The sequence below is a fragment of the Bison bison genome, unplaced genomic scaffold, assembly GCF_000754665.1.
Source record: "Bison bison bison isolate TAMUID 2011002044 unplaced genomic scaffold, Bison_UMD1.0 scf7180017864334, whole genome shotgun sequence".
Taxonomy (NCBI): domain Eukaryota; kingdom Metazoa; phylum Chordata; class Mammalia; order Artiodactyla; family Bovidae; genus Bison; species Bison bison.
This window is the reverse complement of record NW_011494906.1, coordinates 230,781-248,382: the sequence shown is the minus strand read 5'-3', so window position 1 is coordinate 248,382 and position 17,602 is coordinate 230,781. Positions and strand designations below refer to the sequence as shown.

Sequence of the window (17,602 nt, the reverse complement as noted above, 5' to 3'; positions counted from 1 at the left end):
TGGGAAAGATTGAAGGCAGGAGGAGAAGGGGACGACAGAGGATGAAATGGTTGGACGGCATCACTGACTCAATGGACATGAGTTTGAAGAAGCTCTGGGAAATGGTGAAGGACAGGGAAACCTTGAGTGCTGCAGTCCATGGAGTCACAAAGAGTAGGACACAACTGAGTGACTGAAAAACAGGAAATGTAAAGTGATTCTCTTACAGATAGCAGAGAACTTATAGTGGGGGTCAAGCCAGGGTGTGCTGGAAAATGTTTAACACTTTAGTTACAGGAAGAAAAAAAAGCCGTAGGTCTCAGATTTGTGGTGCTGATCAATTTCTGTGATGTGAATATTACCACCATAGTCAGTTTCAAGCCACCAACAGGATGGTAACTGCTTAACAAACTATCTAAAAATTTAACAAAGGGCTTTTATGAATTTTCACACTGATTCCAGGACACAACTGGGCAAGGGTTCAAACAGGGGCTGTTTCATGCATTTTAACCCAGGATAGTGTTATGAGTGGTATGAATATTTAGAAGAGGCCGGAGATTGAATTGCCAACATCTGCTGGATCATTGAAAAAGCAAGAGAGTTCCAGGAAAAGACCTATTTCTGCTTTATTGACTGCCAAAACCTTTGACTGTGTGGACCACAACAAACTGTTGAAAATCCTGAAAGAGATGGGAATACCAAACCACCTTACCTGCCCTTTGAGAAATCTGTATGCAGGTAAAGGAGTAACAGTTAGAACCAAACATGGAACAGCGGACTGGTTCCAAATTGGGAAGGGAGTACATCAAGGCTGTATATTGTCACCCTGCTTATTTAACTTATATGCAGAGTACATCATGTGAAATGCCAGTCTGGATGAAGCACAAGCTGGGATCAAGATGGCCGGGAGAAATATCAATGACTCAGATATGCAGATGACACCACCCTTATGGCACAAAGTGAAGAAGAACTAAAGAACCTCTTGATGAAAGTGAAAGAGGAGAGTGAAAAATTTGGCTTAAAGCTCAACATTCAGAAAACTAAGATCATGGCATTTGGTCCCATCATTTCATGGCAAATAAGTGGAAAAAATGGAAGCAGTGACAGACTATTTTCTTGGGCTCCAAAATCACTGCAGATGGTGACTATAGCCGTGAAATTAAAAGACACTTGCTCCTTGGAAGAAAAGCTATGACCAAGCTAGACAGCATATTAAAAAGCAGAGACATCACTTTGCCAACAAAGGTCCATCCAGTCAAAGTTACAGTTTTTCCAGCAGTCATGTATGGATGTGAAAGTTGGACTATAAAGGGAGCTGAGTGCCAAAGAATTGATGCTTTTGAACCGGGTGTTGGATAAGACTCTTGAGAGTCCCTTGGACTGCAAGGAGATCCAACCAGTCCATCCTAAAGGAAATCAGTCCTGAATATTCATTGGAAGGACTGGTGCTGAAACTGAAACTCCAATATTTTGGCCACCTGATGCAAAGAACTGACCCATTGGAAAAGACCCTGATCCTGGGAAAGATTAAAAGCAGGAGGAGAAAAGGCTGACAGAGGATGAGATGGTTGGATGGCATCATCAACTTAATGGACATGAGTTTGAGCAAGCTTCAGGAGTTGGTAATGGACAGGGAAGCCTCACCTGCTGCAGTCCATGGAGTTGCAAAGAGTCAGACACGACTGAGTAACTGAACTGAACTAAACTTACATTATCATCCAAGACGCAATCCTGACTCCTTTCTTCTAAAAGCCTAAGTCCAATATTTTCACTACTCAGGTTATAACTGAAAGGATCTTATTGCATTTGTAGGTACTCAGTTAAGGTGGGCTTTCACTTCTCTGAATTCCTCATGAAATTATTCCAATGGACTTTATGGTATTTTTTCATTTGTAGAGGTGGGATAAGAATTAAGACTATATTGTTTGAATAACTAATAAATAGGTATCTGAGATAAATTGGATACAATTCCATATACACATTTATAGCCTCATGTATGGCCCTGGAAATCCTTGTGAGAGAAATGCTATTATTTTTCTCCACCTACTCTTCTCCTACTCTGATTCCTCTACTTGTTCTTTTTGTTGTTATAGTTGTTTGGTCACTAAGTCATGTCCAACTCTTTGTAACTCCATGGACTGTGGCACTCCAGGCTTCTCTGTCCTCCACTATCTCCTGGAGTTTCTCAAATTCATGTTCATTGAGCTGTTGATGTGAATTGAGTTTTATAAATATTTAATCACATTTCTCAAGGTATATACCTAGCATATTGCAGGACTATTAAGTAACTCCATATTATAACCAGTTCTGAATATAAATCATTCTACTCCAAGATCTCTCCTGATTTCATCCTCAGATTTAACTCTAGGCATCTCATTCATGGAGGCACAACGTGCCAGGAACTCCCCAAAAAGTGACTGAACAAAGAACCAAAACAAAGAATCTCAGGAAATGTTCTTTTCCCTGAGATAAACAGTTTTTCTGCAAGGGACAGCCAGCTGATAGCCAAGCTTAGTTTCCAGGTCTTTCATGCCCATCTGGCACAAATGGAGCTTTGGACCATTATCCAAGTAAGCCTGATTTGATTCCCTTCCTTATCTGCATATCTGACATATAATCCCTTTCCAATGCCCTGCAGCCCTCTCAAATCCTGTGTTTAAATATTTTTGTTGCTACATAATTTCCTTCAGCCCCTTTTAACTCAGCAATTCTCTATTCATATCACTTTTACACCCATCGTTACATTTTCAATGACTACATTTTGCAGTAGACAGAAAAGGAAGTCGTCTATCTTGTCCTCTGTTGGGGGCCTCACAATGCCGACCACTGTATGACAACTGAACAGTTTGTTGTTGTTAAAGGTCCTGAGATCCGCCATGCAGGAGGAGCTGGAGGCAGCACAGATCAAATCTTCTGTGTTTGACTTGTTCCGCACACCCAACCTGCGTAAAAGGATCTGTCTCCTGTCCTTTGTAAGGTGGGCTTCACACAGTGTGTGAGAGATGTTAAAATAGTGGCGACATGAATCTATTCCTTATCAAAAGAGCAACATGGTGGGAACAGATCTGAGATAAAACAGAGAGAAAGCCATAATGATAACTACTGTGTTGAATAGTCAAAGGGTTATGAAAAGACTGACCCAGAGCTAGGTATACAACATAGAGTTCTGTTTAACGTATCACCCTACCAAGTTCATCACTGGAAACAGAGGCTAAGAACTTCAGACATTCTCATGATACAATGTTGGCTTTAACTCTCTTCACTTGTTTGTTTTCATTTTAATTAAGGTAAAATTACAAACCATAAAATGAAGAAGAATATATAGCCTGATGAATATTTCCATATGTAAATATGCAACCATCACCCAGATAAAGATACAGAAAAACTCTAAAGCCCTGGAAGGTTCCATCATGTGTCTTCCACAAAAATACTCCAAATCCTCCTCCAAAACATAACAATGATTAGGAGCTCCAAATATATAACTATCTTATAGTTTTAAAATCATCACTGTGTAAGGAAATATTTCCTAAAACCTATCATGTTTTTATACTTTAATACCAACTGCTGGCTGCTTGGTTAATAGTTTGGATCATCATTTGTAAGACAAACCTTATGGTAAATGTTGTTCATCTTTGTTCACCACAGATTTGCAAACTTCATGTCATTTTTTGGTCTGATTCTCCACCTCCAGTATATGGGGAGCAACGTTTTCCTGTTCCAAGTTCTTTTTGGTGCAGTCAACCTCCCAGCCAATTGTGTTGCTTTTTGGGCGCTGAATCACCTGGGCCGTCAAGTAAGCCAGACACTCTTCCTGTTTCTTCTTGGAATCTCCATTCTGGCCATCACATTTGTGCCTCAAGGTGAGAAAAGAGCACAGGTTGAAATAAGAAAATGTCTTACCCCGGGTATTTGAAGACAGAATCTGAAGCCAGTAGGAAGTGAAGGCTAGGTTCTAAGGATTCGCCAAAACCAGTCTGAGGATTTAGGATAGATTCTGCCATTAAGTGGCTGCAAAATAGTTCAGACAGTTCAGACAACAAATTGTCTTCATCATATCTGATATGTATTTGGTAATTGGTACCTGGGACAGCAATTGATCACTTACCCTTTGGCCAATCAAATTGTATCTCATATGAGGACACAATACTGCCACTTCCTCTGTCTGGTCTCTTTCCTATTACAACAGTGTCAGTGACACTTTACTACCTGACTATGTATCCACTCATGTGTCCGGAATTAGGTCACCATAACTTCAACCTGGTTCCAGGTTGTCATCTTGACTCCAAGGTATTTTTAATCCCTTCCCTTCAAGCATAGTAGATGTGTAGAATAGGGGAAAATGCATTAAGCTGTTAAGAGCCTCTCTTAAAATCCATGTTACTAAATTAAATGACCATATGCAATGAATAGGGGAAGCCAGATGGTCACCATGCTTCAGGTAACTCCCAGTGCAGTGGCATTTATACAGGATCCCATCTTGAATATCAGCTTCAATGCAAATGTGCTGCCTTTCAACAGAGCCCACTCCAACGTTGTAACACTTTCATGATTTTTTTTTAAATGGGATAGAAAACTGACTGTCTGAAACATCTTTCCAGAGGTTTCCAAAGTCTATTTTTTCCCTAAAACAGATCCTTATTCTTGAATCTTAAAATATTATTCTAGATCAGGCAATTTTCTAGCTTATCCATTAACATGAGCCCCATTCTTTTATGATTCTTTACTGCATTACTAGCCCTATGTCAATATTGTGTGAACACACAAGTTTTAAAGGATATTGATGAGTCTTAACATCTGTCAGTAATTGCTCATATGATAGTCCTATGTTATATATGAAAGACAGAGGAGACACTGGACAGAATAAATGAAAGCAAACCTTTTCTGGGATTTTGATTTTGTCACCTCCTCTATCTTTAGGAAACTTCTAAGATCTCTGATATGCAGATACAATTGATTCAAATACTCAGGTTTTTAAATTCTCATTAAGCTGTAATATACAGATAAGTCACATTTCTCAGCTATTAGTCTCTGCACATTTTCCATTACATGCATTTTCTCTACCATGTATTTAACACATGCAAATGTTTCCAACTGTGTCTTTTTCACTTATAATTTGGGGGATGTTGATTTCTTCAGCTCAGATTTCCTGAGTCTCACTGATCTTCTTCTCCAGAAATGCAGACCCTGCGTATGGCTGTGTCAGCTTTGGGAATAGCGGTTTCTTCTGTGACTCTCATGTGTTCTTTTGCCCATGGAAATGAACTAACCCCCACCGTTCTCAGGTACACAAGCTCATGGAAGCTCTAGCAGAGTCAAAACAGACCTTTCCCAGCTAATTAAGACTTACAGAAGGAAGAAAATAATCTGAATCATTATCAAAAGCATTGACTATAGTAGTATTAATAATAAAAATTAGAGCCAAAATTTTAATCAAAATCTCAATTTTGTTAGGCATGTTAAGCCCTTTAATGTATCATCTCCCATAACCTGCTGAACCGTTACGGTGCTGTGGGTAAGAGTATTTTTAAATGACAAAGACTTTTTTTTTTTATCTTTCCACCTTATTTTATTCAAAGTATAATTGACTTGCAATATTATGTTAGTTTCAGGTGTACAAAATCAAGATTCAATACTTTTATACATTATGAAATGATCACTATTCTAGGACAAGTTACCATGTGTAATCATACAAGTTATTACCAATATGATATTATTGATTATTTTCCCTATGCTGTATGTTGCAGTCCCACCAGTTCAGTTCATTTCAGTCATTTAGTCATATACAACTCTGCAGCCACATGGACTGCGGCATGCCTGGCTTCCAAAGACTTTTTAAAAAACACGTGTACTTGAAAAAATTTGTGAGCAAATAAGAGTATATTTTAAATGTAAAAATACATCATTAGTCTTCATGTATCTAAATACTGCTCTGATGTCTCCCATGCCTGCAGGCGTGCTAAGTTGCTTCAGTCATGCCTGACTCTTTGTGACCCTATGGACTGTAGTCCACCGGGCTGCTCTGTCTACAGGATTCTCCAAGGAAGAATACTGATGGGTTGCCATGCCCTTTTCCAGGGGATCTTCCCAACTCAGGGACTGAACCTGAGTCCCTTACACTGGCAGGTTCTTTACCTCTAACTCCACCTAGGAACCCCATGTGGTCTCCCATAATCAAAGCAAAATACTACATCTCATATTACATGTATGAATTTATACCAGATTATTTTTGTATTGTTGTTTTCACTCCAAGGGTAACAGCTTCAGGATTCTTGGGAATTGCTTCTAATATTGGGGCAGCCCTGGCTCCCCTCTTGATGATCTTAACAGTGTATTCCCCCCACCTGCCCTGGATCATCTATGGAGTCTGCTCCATCCTTGGTGGCCTTGTTGTCCCACTTCTACCTGAAACCAGGAATAAGCCTCTGCCTGACTCCATCCAGGAAGTGGAAAAGGAGTGAGTAAACCCCTGCTTGTCCCTTACAGTTGCTATGTGATACAGGTCTGTGTTAAGGAGGCCAAGGCACCATACAAGGTCATTGTCCCCAGGGGAAGGCTTACATCTAGATGTCTCTAGGTGGTCAGTGCCTTCACTTTAGCTACAGCCTCATCCCTCCTCACAGTGACCTCAGACTTCCCCAAGGCTCCCTGGACCACCCAGACCAGCACCAGTAGGCACTAGTAGGTTTAGTGATGAAGAAGTCAAAAATAGGTGCCCTAGTGTAACATAAACAACCCCTGAAGGTGTTTTACAAACATGCACAGACTTAAACATCAGATTCTCGCCCCTCAGGCCCTGGCAGCCCTCAGCCCAGTGAGGGCAGTAAGCTCTCTGAGATTACTGGTGTATGTAGGTCTGTGACCTGCCGTGGTCACTGAAGCAGGTCCCCGAGGGAGACCAAGGAGAGGGCAGGAGCCCCTCCTCTCTCTAAGATGACAATATATCTTAGGAGAAGGAGTCACAGACCAATACAATCCATTTTCTCTAAAGAATTTAAGGCATAGGTGCCTTTTCCATGTTTTTTAATCTTGTTCTTTTGTTGTTTTCATTGTATTTGCTCTAGGAGAAAAGACTCAAGAAAAGCAAAGCCAGAAGGTACTTTCATGAAAGTGACACAATTTTAAGGAATTCCATTCCAGGCACTATCTGCTAATCAAAGAGCAAGATAAACAAGAAAAATTGGGGTCATTCACAAATACTGGTAAAATCTGGAAAACAAATAAATAAAAACATGTAATAGGAAAATGGACCTCATTTACAATTGCAGTTCTAAGTAACTACATACAAAATACCTATGACTGATCATAATATGAAGTTTGAGGAAAGTCATGATGCTTTTAAAGGAATCATAATAAAACATGTATGTTTCTGGATAGAGAGACAGAACAGCATTAAAACCCATTGATTCTGTTCCAATTAATGGCACAGTCATTGATGGAATAATTATTAGGGGAACAACTTGAAAAATAGTTACAAATTTATCTACAGGTTAATAATAGGCAAGATTCAAAAAATGAAGTTAATGGAGGGAAGGTGGTGCAAGTATTTGGGGCAGTACAGGCTGAAATGAAATGCAAATGCATTTACAACTCAGAAGACATCCAGAATAGGCTTTTGGCATGTAGAACACTTGAAATTTGGAAACTGGAACAGCATAAATCACTGATGGAAATAAATGATTATGTAATAAGTATCATTAACTAACTTTGGAAATAAATGACTAATAATTACCTCACTCCAGTACTCTTGCCTGGAAAATCCCATGGATGGAGGAGCCTGGTGGGCTGCAGTCCATGGGGTCGCGAAGAGTCAGACATGACTGAGCGCCTTCACTTTCACTTTTTACTTTCATGCATTGGAGAAGGAAATGGCAACCCACTCCAGTGTTCTTGCCTGGAGAATCCCAGGGACGGGGGAGCCTGGTGGGCTGTTGTCTATGTGGTCGCACAGGGTTGGACACGACTGAAGCGATGCAGCAGCAGCAGCAGCAATTTTAAAAAGTACTCCACATGTTTAAAATGATGAATGGAACAATCAAGTCACATTATTCAATAGAAAATGTGGGTACAATATCTCAGGATTAAGAAAATTTTCTGATTAGTAAAAACAAATACCAGCAGTTTAAATATAGGTATATTTGACTAAATACTCATTTAAAACCTCTATTGGACAAAACTCTAAAAACTTATGGGATAAATCTAGAAAAATATTAATATTCACCAAAATGATAAAGTACCTTTAGGATATTTTACTTTCTTTATCAGTTTCTGTATTCTAAGTTTTAAAAGGATAATGCAATATTTTAAAATATTGTACAGTCATCAAAAATAAACTGAAAAAAGACCAAATAACAATTTTCAAAATGATTACATATTAATATGTGGGATTCTAATAATCATGGAAAGAATATGTAATTCAATATTAGATGGTCAAAAGGCAAGAACATATACTTTTCAAAAGAAAAAAACCCTATGAGTAATAAATTTATGAAAATGTACAAAACCACTGGAATTTAAAGACATACAAACTAAATAAAATACCAACTTTTATTTTCCAAAAGAATGTAAATGAAAATTTGTAAATTGATGGTTGAATTAGAAAATAACATGTGCCATGCATTTGTGTAAAACAGAATGGTGTCATTATAAGTAGCTTTAAAAATGTTTCATTGATTCAGCAATAATTTATTCAGCATGTAAGTCATTAAACAGGGTGCTAAGAACCTTGGATACACAGAGGAAATTAAAAATAATTAGATATTAGCGGATATTAATCTACATGTGATAGATATTAGTCCATGTGTACTGGTGTGGCATCTTATTTTTATTTTATATGATCAAAAAAGATTTATTTTAAAGTCCTCATTCCCTCCAGGCTGGTGAAAAATTGCAAATCAGTTACTTTGGGAAGTTATTTCCATAAGTCCTCCACACCAGAGCTATCTAGCTTCTAGGAGTATATACAATGGCAAGGTGATAATGTGGTTACAAGGAGGACTGCACTGGTTATCAGTCGTCTATTCAAAGAAATTACCAGGTTACTACTGGCCCAAGGGACACTGGGGTGCAGCAACTTTACCATTCACACCATAATGAGATGTTGGAATCTGGAGCTTCTCATCTGACAGCATAGCTTCTTATACAGCTATAGACATAGGAGTCTTCTGTTTCCATGCAGTGTTGCCAGGGCTCAGGACTGGGTTCTTGCTCCCCCAAGATCTACTAACATTTCTTCATTCTCAGACTTCCCAGACACTCAAGTTCTTTCTCTTATTAGCTCTTCTACATACACCCTCTAGTTACCTCATGGGCTTTAGCTTTTGAAACACACTCAATCAAATCAATCAGTCTTACAATCTTCTTTTATTTTTCTCCTGCCAATAACTTCCAAGAGACTGAGAAACAGAAATGACAACCTGCAAGAAGCGAGAGAGAAAGGAATGCCAGGGAACTATCAATGATGAATATCATCGGTTTATCCATTCTTCTTTCTAATGAAATGTTTGATATCCCATCATGAGAAAGACCAGACAGCATCTATTGTGCATCACCCCAAAGACTGACTGCCAGTCCACAAAATATGATGTTTTGTGGCAGAGAAAGCCCCACAGGTCCTCATGGGTTTTGTTTTTTTTTTTAAGTATTTACTTATTTATTTGGCTGCATCAGGTCTTAGTCGCAGCACATGGCATCTTCACTGCTGTGCACAGACTCTAGTTCTGGCATGGGGTTTCCTGAGTGTGTGGCCTCAGTAGTAACAGTGCACAGATTTTGTTCTGCAGCATGTGGGTATCTTAGTTTGCTGACCAGGGATTGAACCTGTGCCCCCTGCATTGCAAGGTGGATTCTTAACCACTGGACCACCAGGGAAATCCCCTTCATGGTCTTTGATGCTACCATCCACAGTTGTGGCCCAGCAAATGCTCCATAATACAAACAGTAGAGTGATGTGTGTTATGGTGGAGAAGTACGGTAAGCACAAGTATAGAAAATTGGAGTGACAGGGTTGGGCAAGTGTCCTTTCAGTTTAACACAAACTTTCAGGCTGATTCTTCAAAAACCTCATCAGTATTTCCAAATTGTCATTGTCTTACAACAGGATTATCAGTGAACATGTTTCATTTACTCTGTATTTTGTCCTATTTCTCAAAAGGAGTTTTATAAAAGGAAAAACAGAATTCAGAGAACTAGCTACATTTAAAATCAAGTGAGGAAATGCTGTATGGCAAATCCTTTCTCCTATTGTAATATTATATCTTCCTTGATATAGATACCAACTACCCCTTAATACAGACCCTTCAAACATACCCTTCTAAGCCATGAGTCTGTATATAATTTTTGACAATTTTTATATAAAACATGAGTCTATTAATTATTCAGAAATAGCATTATGAAGTCTAGTCAAACGTTTCTAAATGAGCATGGTACATAAAGCCAGTGCAGCTATAATAGGACAGCAGATGATTCATGTAAAGACATGGCATGGAAATCTCTGCTGAAAGAGGTTTCCACCAGTATCCTTGCTAACAAGTTATTGACTCTATATTTTCTCAAAGTTATTGAATGGAATATGGTCTTGTGATGGACCTGAGAAAAGGAAATGTGTGAAAACTAGAGAGCTTGTCTGTGTCACCACTCATGCAGTTTAGTAAAGCTGGGGTTGGTTGGTTGGTTGGTTGATTTTTCACCATCCCATGGACACATAATCTTTCTTTTCAGAAAACTCAGAGACATTAGTTGAGCCTTGTTCCCCAGAATCTATTTTGTTCAGAGTCCATGAGCTGCTGTTGATCACAAGACAGAAGTTAAGAGGCTAAGTCACCATTAGCCTCTTATAGCACAGCACGCTCTGTAGGAGCTAAAAACTCTTATATGAGGATATCTCAACTACAGAGCTGCCATTTGTCATCTATCAATATGTTTTACTTCCTAGATATAGTGTTTATTGTTCCATTTTAGATAACCTGTGGTAATAATAAAAGAAACATATCATGCCTCTGGAAAATATAGATAGATGTGCCACAACAAGAGTATGACTTAATGCATACATCTATTCTTTGGGTCCTTGGTTAAGGGGATGTACATCCTTCAGTGTTATACCTATTGGTAACATCCTTTACAACAACCAAAGTACTACACATATATAATACATCTAGTGTCACAACACATTCAGCAGTATCAATCACTACTACCTGATGGCCCAAAAGTTCCAACCCACAAAATTACATTAGCAACATCTTAGCAAGATGGCAGAAAAAGAAGCCCTAGACCTTCCTTCCCCACAGATTTAACAACAAAATTACAAAATACTTCCTTGAGAAATCCAGAATCCAATTAAAATATTCATGCACCCCAGATGAGCATGAAGCCAACATCACCAACCAGTAGGGAATTCCTAACACTCTCCACCCTCTCTAATCAGAGCCCATCTGTACACCTCACACTGAGGGGCATTTGACTAGAAATCACCGAATTCTATCTTCTTTCTGGAGAAGAAATTAAAATATTGTAAGTTCAACTGATTTACACCAGGTTTCTGGAGAGATTATCATCTATATAAATGAATGGATGCCAGGTTGAAGAGGGTGTCTCTGAAAATACAAACACAAACCTTGCACCAGGATATGCAATACCATAAACAGACACTAGAAGGAGACCCCGACAGTGATTTACCACAGTGCCTGCTAGCCTCAATACTACAGTGGGGAGAAGTCCTGAGTAAAAATCAGCCAGCTTCTTCAAACTGGAGATTAGACACAAAAGTCAGAGAGGACATATATCTAGAAAAGGCTTGAGAGGTCTCCAAAATCTCTAGCCAGGCTTTGTTAAAGTCCTCCCTGTATGAAGCCAGATTACAGAGTCTGGAAGAGCTAGCTGATTCTTCAGATGTTAAAAATCATATTGATGTATGGCAAAACCAATACAATATTGTAAAGTAATTAACCTCCAATTAAAATAAATAAATTTATATATATTTTAAAAATCTCAATAAGAAAAATAACAAAATATTCAATGAAACAGGCAATCATGACACGTTTAAATGAACCACTAAATCTCCAGAAACTGAACCTAAAAGAAATAGAAATACATGAATTGCCAAAAAATGTAAAATTACCATGATAAGAATGCTCAGTGACTTAAAGAGAGCACAGACAATGAAACAAAATTGGGGGTAAAGAAATGTGTGAACAAAATGACACTACCAACAGAGGTGTAAACTATGAATGAAAACCAGACAAATTCTGGAACCAAAAAATCAGATCAGATCAGATCAGTCACTCAGTCGTGTCCTACTCTTTGCGACCCCATGAATCGCAGCACACCAGGCCTCCCTGTCCATCATCAACTCCCAGAGTTCACTGAGAATCCCGTCCATCGAGTCAGTGATGCCATCCAGCCATCTCATCCTCTGTCATCCCCTTCTCCTCTTGCCCCCAATCCCTCCCAGCATCAGAGTCTTTTCCAATGAGTCAACTCTTCACATGAGGTGGCCAAAGTACTGGAGTTTCAGCTTTAGCATCATTCCTTCCAAAGTAATCCCAGGGCTGATCTCCTTCAGAATGGACTGGTTGGATCTCCTTTCAGTCCAAGGGACTCTCAAGAGTCTTCACTAACACCACAGTTCAAAAGCATCAAGTCTTTGGCACTCAGCCTTCTTCACAGTCCAACTCTCACATCCATACATGACCACAGGAAAAACCATAGCCTTGACTAGATGAACCTTTTTTGGCAAAGTAATGTCTCTGCTTTTGAATATGCTATCTAGGTTGGTCATAACTTTCCTTCCAAAGAGTAAGCGTCTTTTAATTTCATGGCTGCAGTCACCATCTGCAGTGATTTTGGAGCCCCCCAAAATAAAGTCTGACACTGTTTCCCCATCTATTTCCCATGAAGTGATGGAACCGGATGCCATGATCTTCGTTTTCTGAATGTTGAGCTTTAAGCCAACTTTTTCACTCTCCACTTTCACTTTCATCAAGAGGCTCTTTAGTTCCTTCTTCACTTTCTGCCATAAGGATGGTGTCATCTGCATATCTCAGGTTATTGGTATTTCTCACAGCAATCTTGATTCCAGCTTGTGTTTCTTCCAGTCCAGCGTTTCTTATGATGTACTCTGCATATAAGTTGAATAAGCAGGGTGACAATACACAGCCTTGACGAACTCCTTTTCCTATTTGGAACCAGTCTGTTGTTCCATGTCCAATTCTAACTGTTGCTTCCTGAACTGCATACAGATTTCTCAAGAGGCAGGTCAGGTGGTCTTGTATTCCCATCTCTTTCAGAATTTTCCACAGTTTATTGTGATCCACACAGTCAAAGGCTTTGGCATAGTCAACAGAGCAGACATAGATGCTTTTCTGGAACTCTCTTGCTTTTTCCATGATCCAGCAGATGTTGGCAATTTGATCTCTGGTTCCTCTGCCTTTTCTAAAACCAGCTTGAACATCAGGAAGTTCATGGTTCACATATTGCTGAAGCCTGGCTTAGAGAATTTTGAGCACTACTTTACTAGCGTGTGAGATGAGTGCAATTGTGTGGTAGTTTGAGCATTCTTTGGCATTGCCTTTCTTTGGGATTGGAATGAAAACTGACCTTTTCCAGTCCTGTGGCCACTGCTGAGTTTTCCAAATTTGCTGGCATGTTGAATGCAGCACTTTCACAGCATCATCTTTCAGGATTTTGAATAACTCAACTGGAATTCCATCACCTCCACTAGCTTTGTTCGTAGTGATGCTTTCTAAGGCCCACTTGACTTCACATTCCAGGATGTCTGGCTCCAGGTCAGTGATCACACCATCGTGATTATCTGGGTCATGAAGATCTTTTTTGTACAGTTCTTCTGTGTATTCTTGCCATCTCTTCTTAATATCTTCTGCTTCTGTTAGAACCATACCTTTTCTGTCCTTTATCAAAATCAAAAAATATAAAAACTAAATTGAGAATTTTATGGGAAGGACTAAACAACAGACTTGACCTGGCAGAAGACAGAATCAACCAACTTGAAGACCGAACTTTTGAAATTACCAGAGCAGAGGATCAAAAAGAAGAACAAATAAAGAAAAATGAAGAGAGCTAAAAGAACTTATGGAACACATTCAAGTGGAACAACATGAACATTATGGGAGTCACAAAATAGGAGAGAAAGGAGCAGAGAAGCAATTTGAAGAAATAATAGCCAAAAATTCCCAAGTCTCCAAGGAGACAAATAGAAAATCAAGTTGGAACTCCAATTGAGATAGGTCTAAAGAGACCTATCCTGAGGTACATTATAATCATATCATCAAAAGCCACAACAAAGAGAGAATCTTGAAAGCAACAAGAGAGAAACAACTTGTTATGCACAAGAGAGTGCCTATTAGATTATCAGCAGGTTTTCAACAGAGATCTTGCAGTATAGAAGGAAGTGGAATGATAAAAATTAATGAAGGTATAATATCATATATGAAATGAGTCGCCAGTCCAGGTTCGATGCACGATACTGGATGCTTGGGGCTGGTGCACTGGGACAACCCAGAGGGGTGGTACGGGGAGGGAGGAGGGAGGAGGGTTCAGGATGGGGAACACATGTATACCTGTGGTGGATTCATGTTGATATATGGCAAAACCAATACAATATTGTAAAGTTAAAAAATACAATTAAAAAAAAATAAAATAGAGGCAAAGAAAAGAAAAAAAATAAAAACATGATCAAAAAAATAATCAATGAAAAAAACACCGTGAATCAAGAAATCAAGAATACTATATCCAGCAAAACTATCCTTTTAAAAAAGAAGAAAGACTTTCCCAAACTAAAAATGAAGAAGTTTATCATCACTGGATCAGACCTATATGAAATGCTTAAAGGAGTCCTACAAGTTGAAGCAAAGGGACAATAAGCAGCAACACAAAACCACGTAAAAGTCCAAAATCCCTGACAAAGGTAATTATAGAGACAAATATAGAATCTTGCGGCTTGTGTTGTAGATGAGTGTCTTTTCATTTGTTTGTATCTTCTTCAATTTCTTTCGCTGATGTCTTTATTGTTATCTAGTTGTTCAGTCATGTCCAACTCTTTGCGAACCCATAGACTGGCCCACCAGGTTTCTCTATCCATGAGATTTCCCAGGCAAGAATACTGGAATGGGTTGCCATTTCTTTTTCCAGGGGATCTTCCCAACCCTGGGATCGAACCCATGTCTTCTGCTTGACAGGCAGATTCTTTACCACTGAGCCACCTGGGAAGCCAGAGATTAGCATGATGTGATGTCTTATGTTTTCCAAATACAACTCTTTCACCTAGCTAAATTTTCTTCTGATGCAATGTTTAAGGTGATTGTTTTCTTAATTTTTCTTTCTAACAGATTTTTAATTTATAGAAATGCAACAGATTTCTGTATATTAATTTTGCATCCTACAACTTTACAAAATTAGTTTATCAGTTGTTACATTTTATAAATCATCACCTCAGGATTTTGTATATAGTTTTATGTCATCTGCAAATAGTGACAGTTTTACCCTGTCCTTTTTGGTAAGGATCCTTTGAATTGTTTTCTGTTTTTTCTTTTTTTCTTCCATCTCCTGCATTGGCAGGCATGTTCTTTACCACTAGCACATCCTGAGAAGACCCCTATCAGGTACATGTCTCTTTAAAATTACCTTATAGTCATTATCCTAGAGTTAGTAATATACATTTTTTTCTTTTTTTTCTGTGGCCAGGACTTCCAATACTATGTTTAATAAAAGTGGCAAAAGTGAGTATCCTTTCTTGATCCCAGTCTTAAAATGTTTTCAGTACTTCACTAAGTATGATGACTTTATCATAAATGGATGTTGAATTTTGCCAAAAGCTTTTTCTGCATCTATGGACTTGATCATATGATTTGATTTTTTTTTTCATTTTATTTATCTATTTTATTTTATTTTTTAACTTTACAATATTGTATTGGTTTTGCCACATATCAACATGAATCTGCCACAGGTATACACGTGTTCCCCATCCTGAACCCTCCTCCCTCCTCCCTCCTCCCTCCCCATACCATCCCTCTGGATCATGGAGTATTACTCAGCCATTACAAAGAATACATTTGAATCAGTTCTAATGAGATGGATGAAACTGGAGCCTATTATACAGAGTGAAGTAAGCCACAAAGAAAAACACCAATACAGTATACTAACACATATATATGGAATTTAGAAAGATGATTTTTTTTATTCTTCAATTTGTTAATGTGGCAGATCACATGGATTCATTTGTGACTATTGAACCATCCTTGTATCCTTGAGCTAAATCCCACTTGACATGGTGTATATTTATTTTGAAGTACTTTAAAATTTATTTTTCTAATATTTTGTTGATGATTTTTGGATCTATGTTCACCAGTGATATCAATTTGTATTTGTGTGTGTGTGTGAGTATCTTTGACAAATCTAGACAGCATATTAAAAAGCAGAGACATTACTTTGCCACCAAAGGTCCATAGAGTCAAAGTTATGGTTTTTCCAGTAGTCTATGTGGATGTGAGAGTTGGACCATAAAGAAAGCTAAGTGCCAAAGAATTGATGCTTTTGAACTATGGTGTTGGAGAAATCTCTAGAGAGTCCCTTGGACTGCAAGGAAATCAAATCCATCAATCCTAAAGGAAATCAGTCCTGAATATTCATTGGAAGGACTGAAGCTGAAGCTCCAATACTTTGGCCACTTGATGCTGGGAAAGATTGAAGGCAGTAGGAGAAAGGGATGACAGGGGGTGACATGGTTGGATGGCATCACTGACTCCATGGACATGAGTTTGAGCAACCTTAGGGAGTTGATGATGGACAGGGAAGCTTGGCATGCTGTAGTCCATGGGGTTGCTAAGAATCAGACACAACTGAGTGAGTGAACTGAACTGAGTATCTTTGTCTGGTTTTGGTATCAGGGTAATGCTAGTTTTAATGAATAAGTTTGGGAGTTTTTCTTCTACTTCAATTTTTTCGGAAATTTTGAAAGGATAGCTATTGTCTTCTTCAAATGTTTGATAGAATTACCCTGTGAAGCTGTCTGATCCTGGACATTTGTGTTTTGTGGACATTTCTTCTTGATTCAATCTTGGAAAATAGTACCTTTCTAGGAATTTATCCATTTCTAAATGTTGTGCATTCATTGGCACATAATCTCCTATGATCCTTTGCTTCTGTGGTGTCTTTTATAATTTTTCTTCTTTCATTTCTGATTTTATTTATTTGAACTTTTTTTTCTTGATGAATCCAGTTAAAGGTTTGTCCATTTTCTTCTATTTTCAAAACCATTTCCTAGTTTTATTGATCTACTCCATTGTTTGGAGATTTACTTATAAAAATGAAGTCTCTGCTTCATTTTTGCTGCTCTCATTTTTCTTCTTTCTTTCCTTCTACTTAACTTTGTGTTTTATTCATTTTTATTTCCCAGTTTTTTTTAGGTGTAAGGTTAGATTATTTATTTGAGATTTTTCTTGTTTCCTTAAGTAGACTTGTATTGTTATAAACTTCCTCTTAGAACTGCCTTTGTTGCATCCCATATATTTTTTTAGTTTATTTATTTTAATTGGAGGCTAATTACTTTACAATATTGTAGTGGGTTTTGCCATACGTTGACACGAATCAGCCATGGTGTACAGGTGTACATGTG

At 38.3% G+C, this 17,602-nt stretch overlaps 1 protein-coding gene across 1 annotated transcript in view; it reads left to right on the top strand.

The window, feature by feature from the left end:
- The window catches only part of LOC104998655 (solute carrier family 22 member 9), a 26,295-nt gene extending 17,763 nt beyond the window's left edge, over positions 1 to 8,532 (top strand). Inside the window, exons 6-10 of the mRNA XM_010853951.1 lie at positions 2,841 to 2,956; positions 3,625 to 3,839; positions 5,153 to 5,261; positions 6,230 to 6,433; positions 7,041 to 8,532. Of these exons, the coding sequence (XP_010852253.1) occupies positions 2,841 to 2,956; positions 3,625 to 3,839; positions 5,153 to 5,261; positions 6,230 to 6,433; positions 7,041 to 7,101 (705 nt within the window). The 3' untranslated portion in view covers positions 7,102 to 8,532. The remainder of the gene's footprint in view (positions 1 to 2,840; positions 2,957 to 3,624; positions 3,840 to 5,152; positions 5,262 to 6,229; positions 6,434 to 7,040) is intronic.
- The last annotated feature ends 9,070 nt before the right edge of the window (positions 8,533 to 17,602 follow it).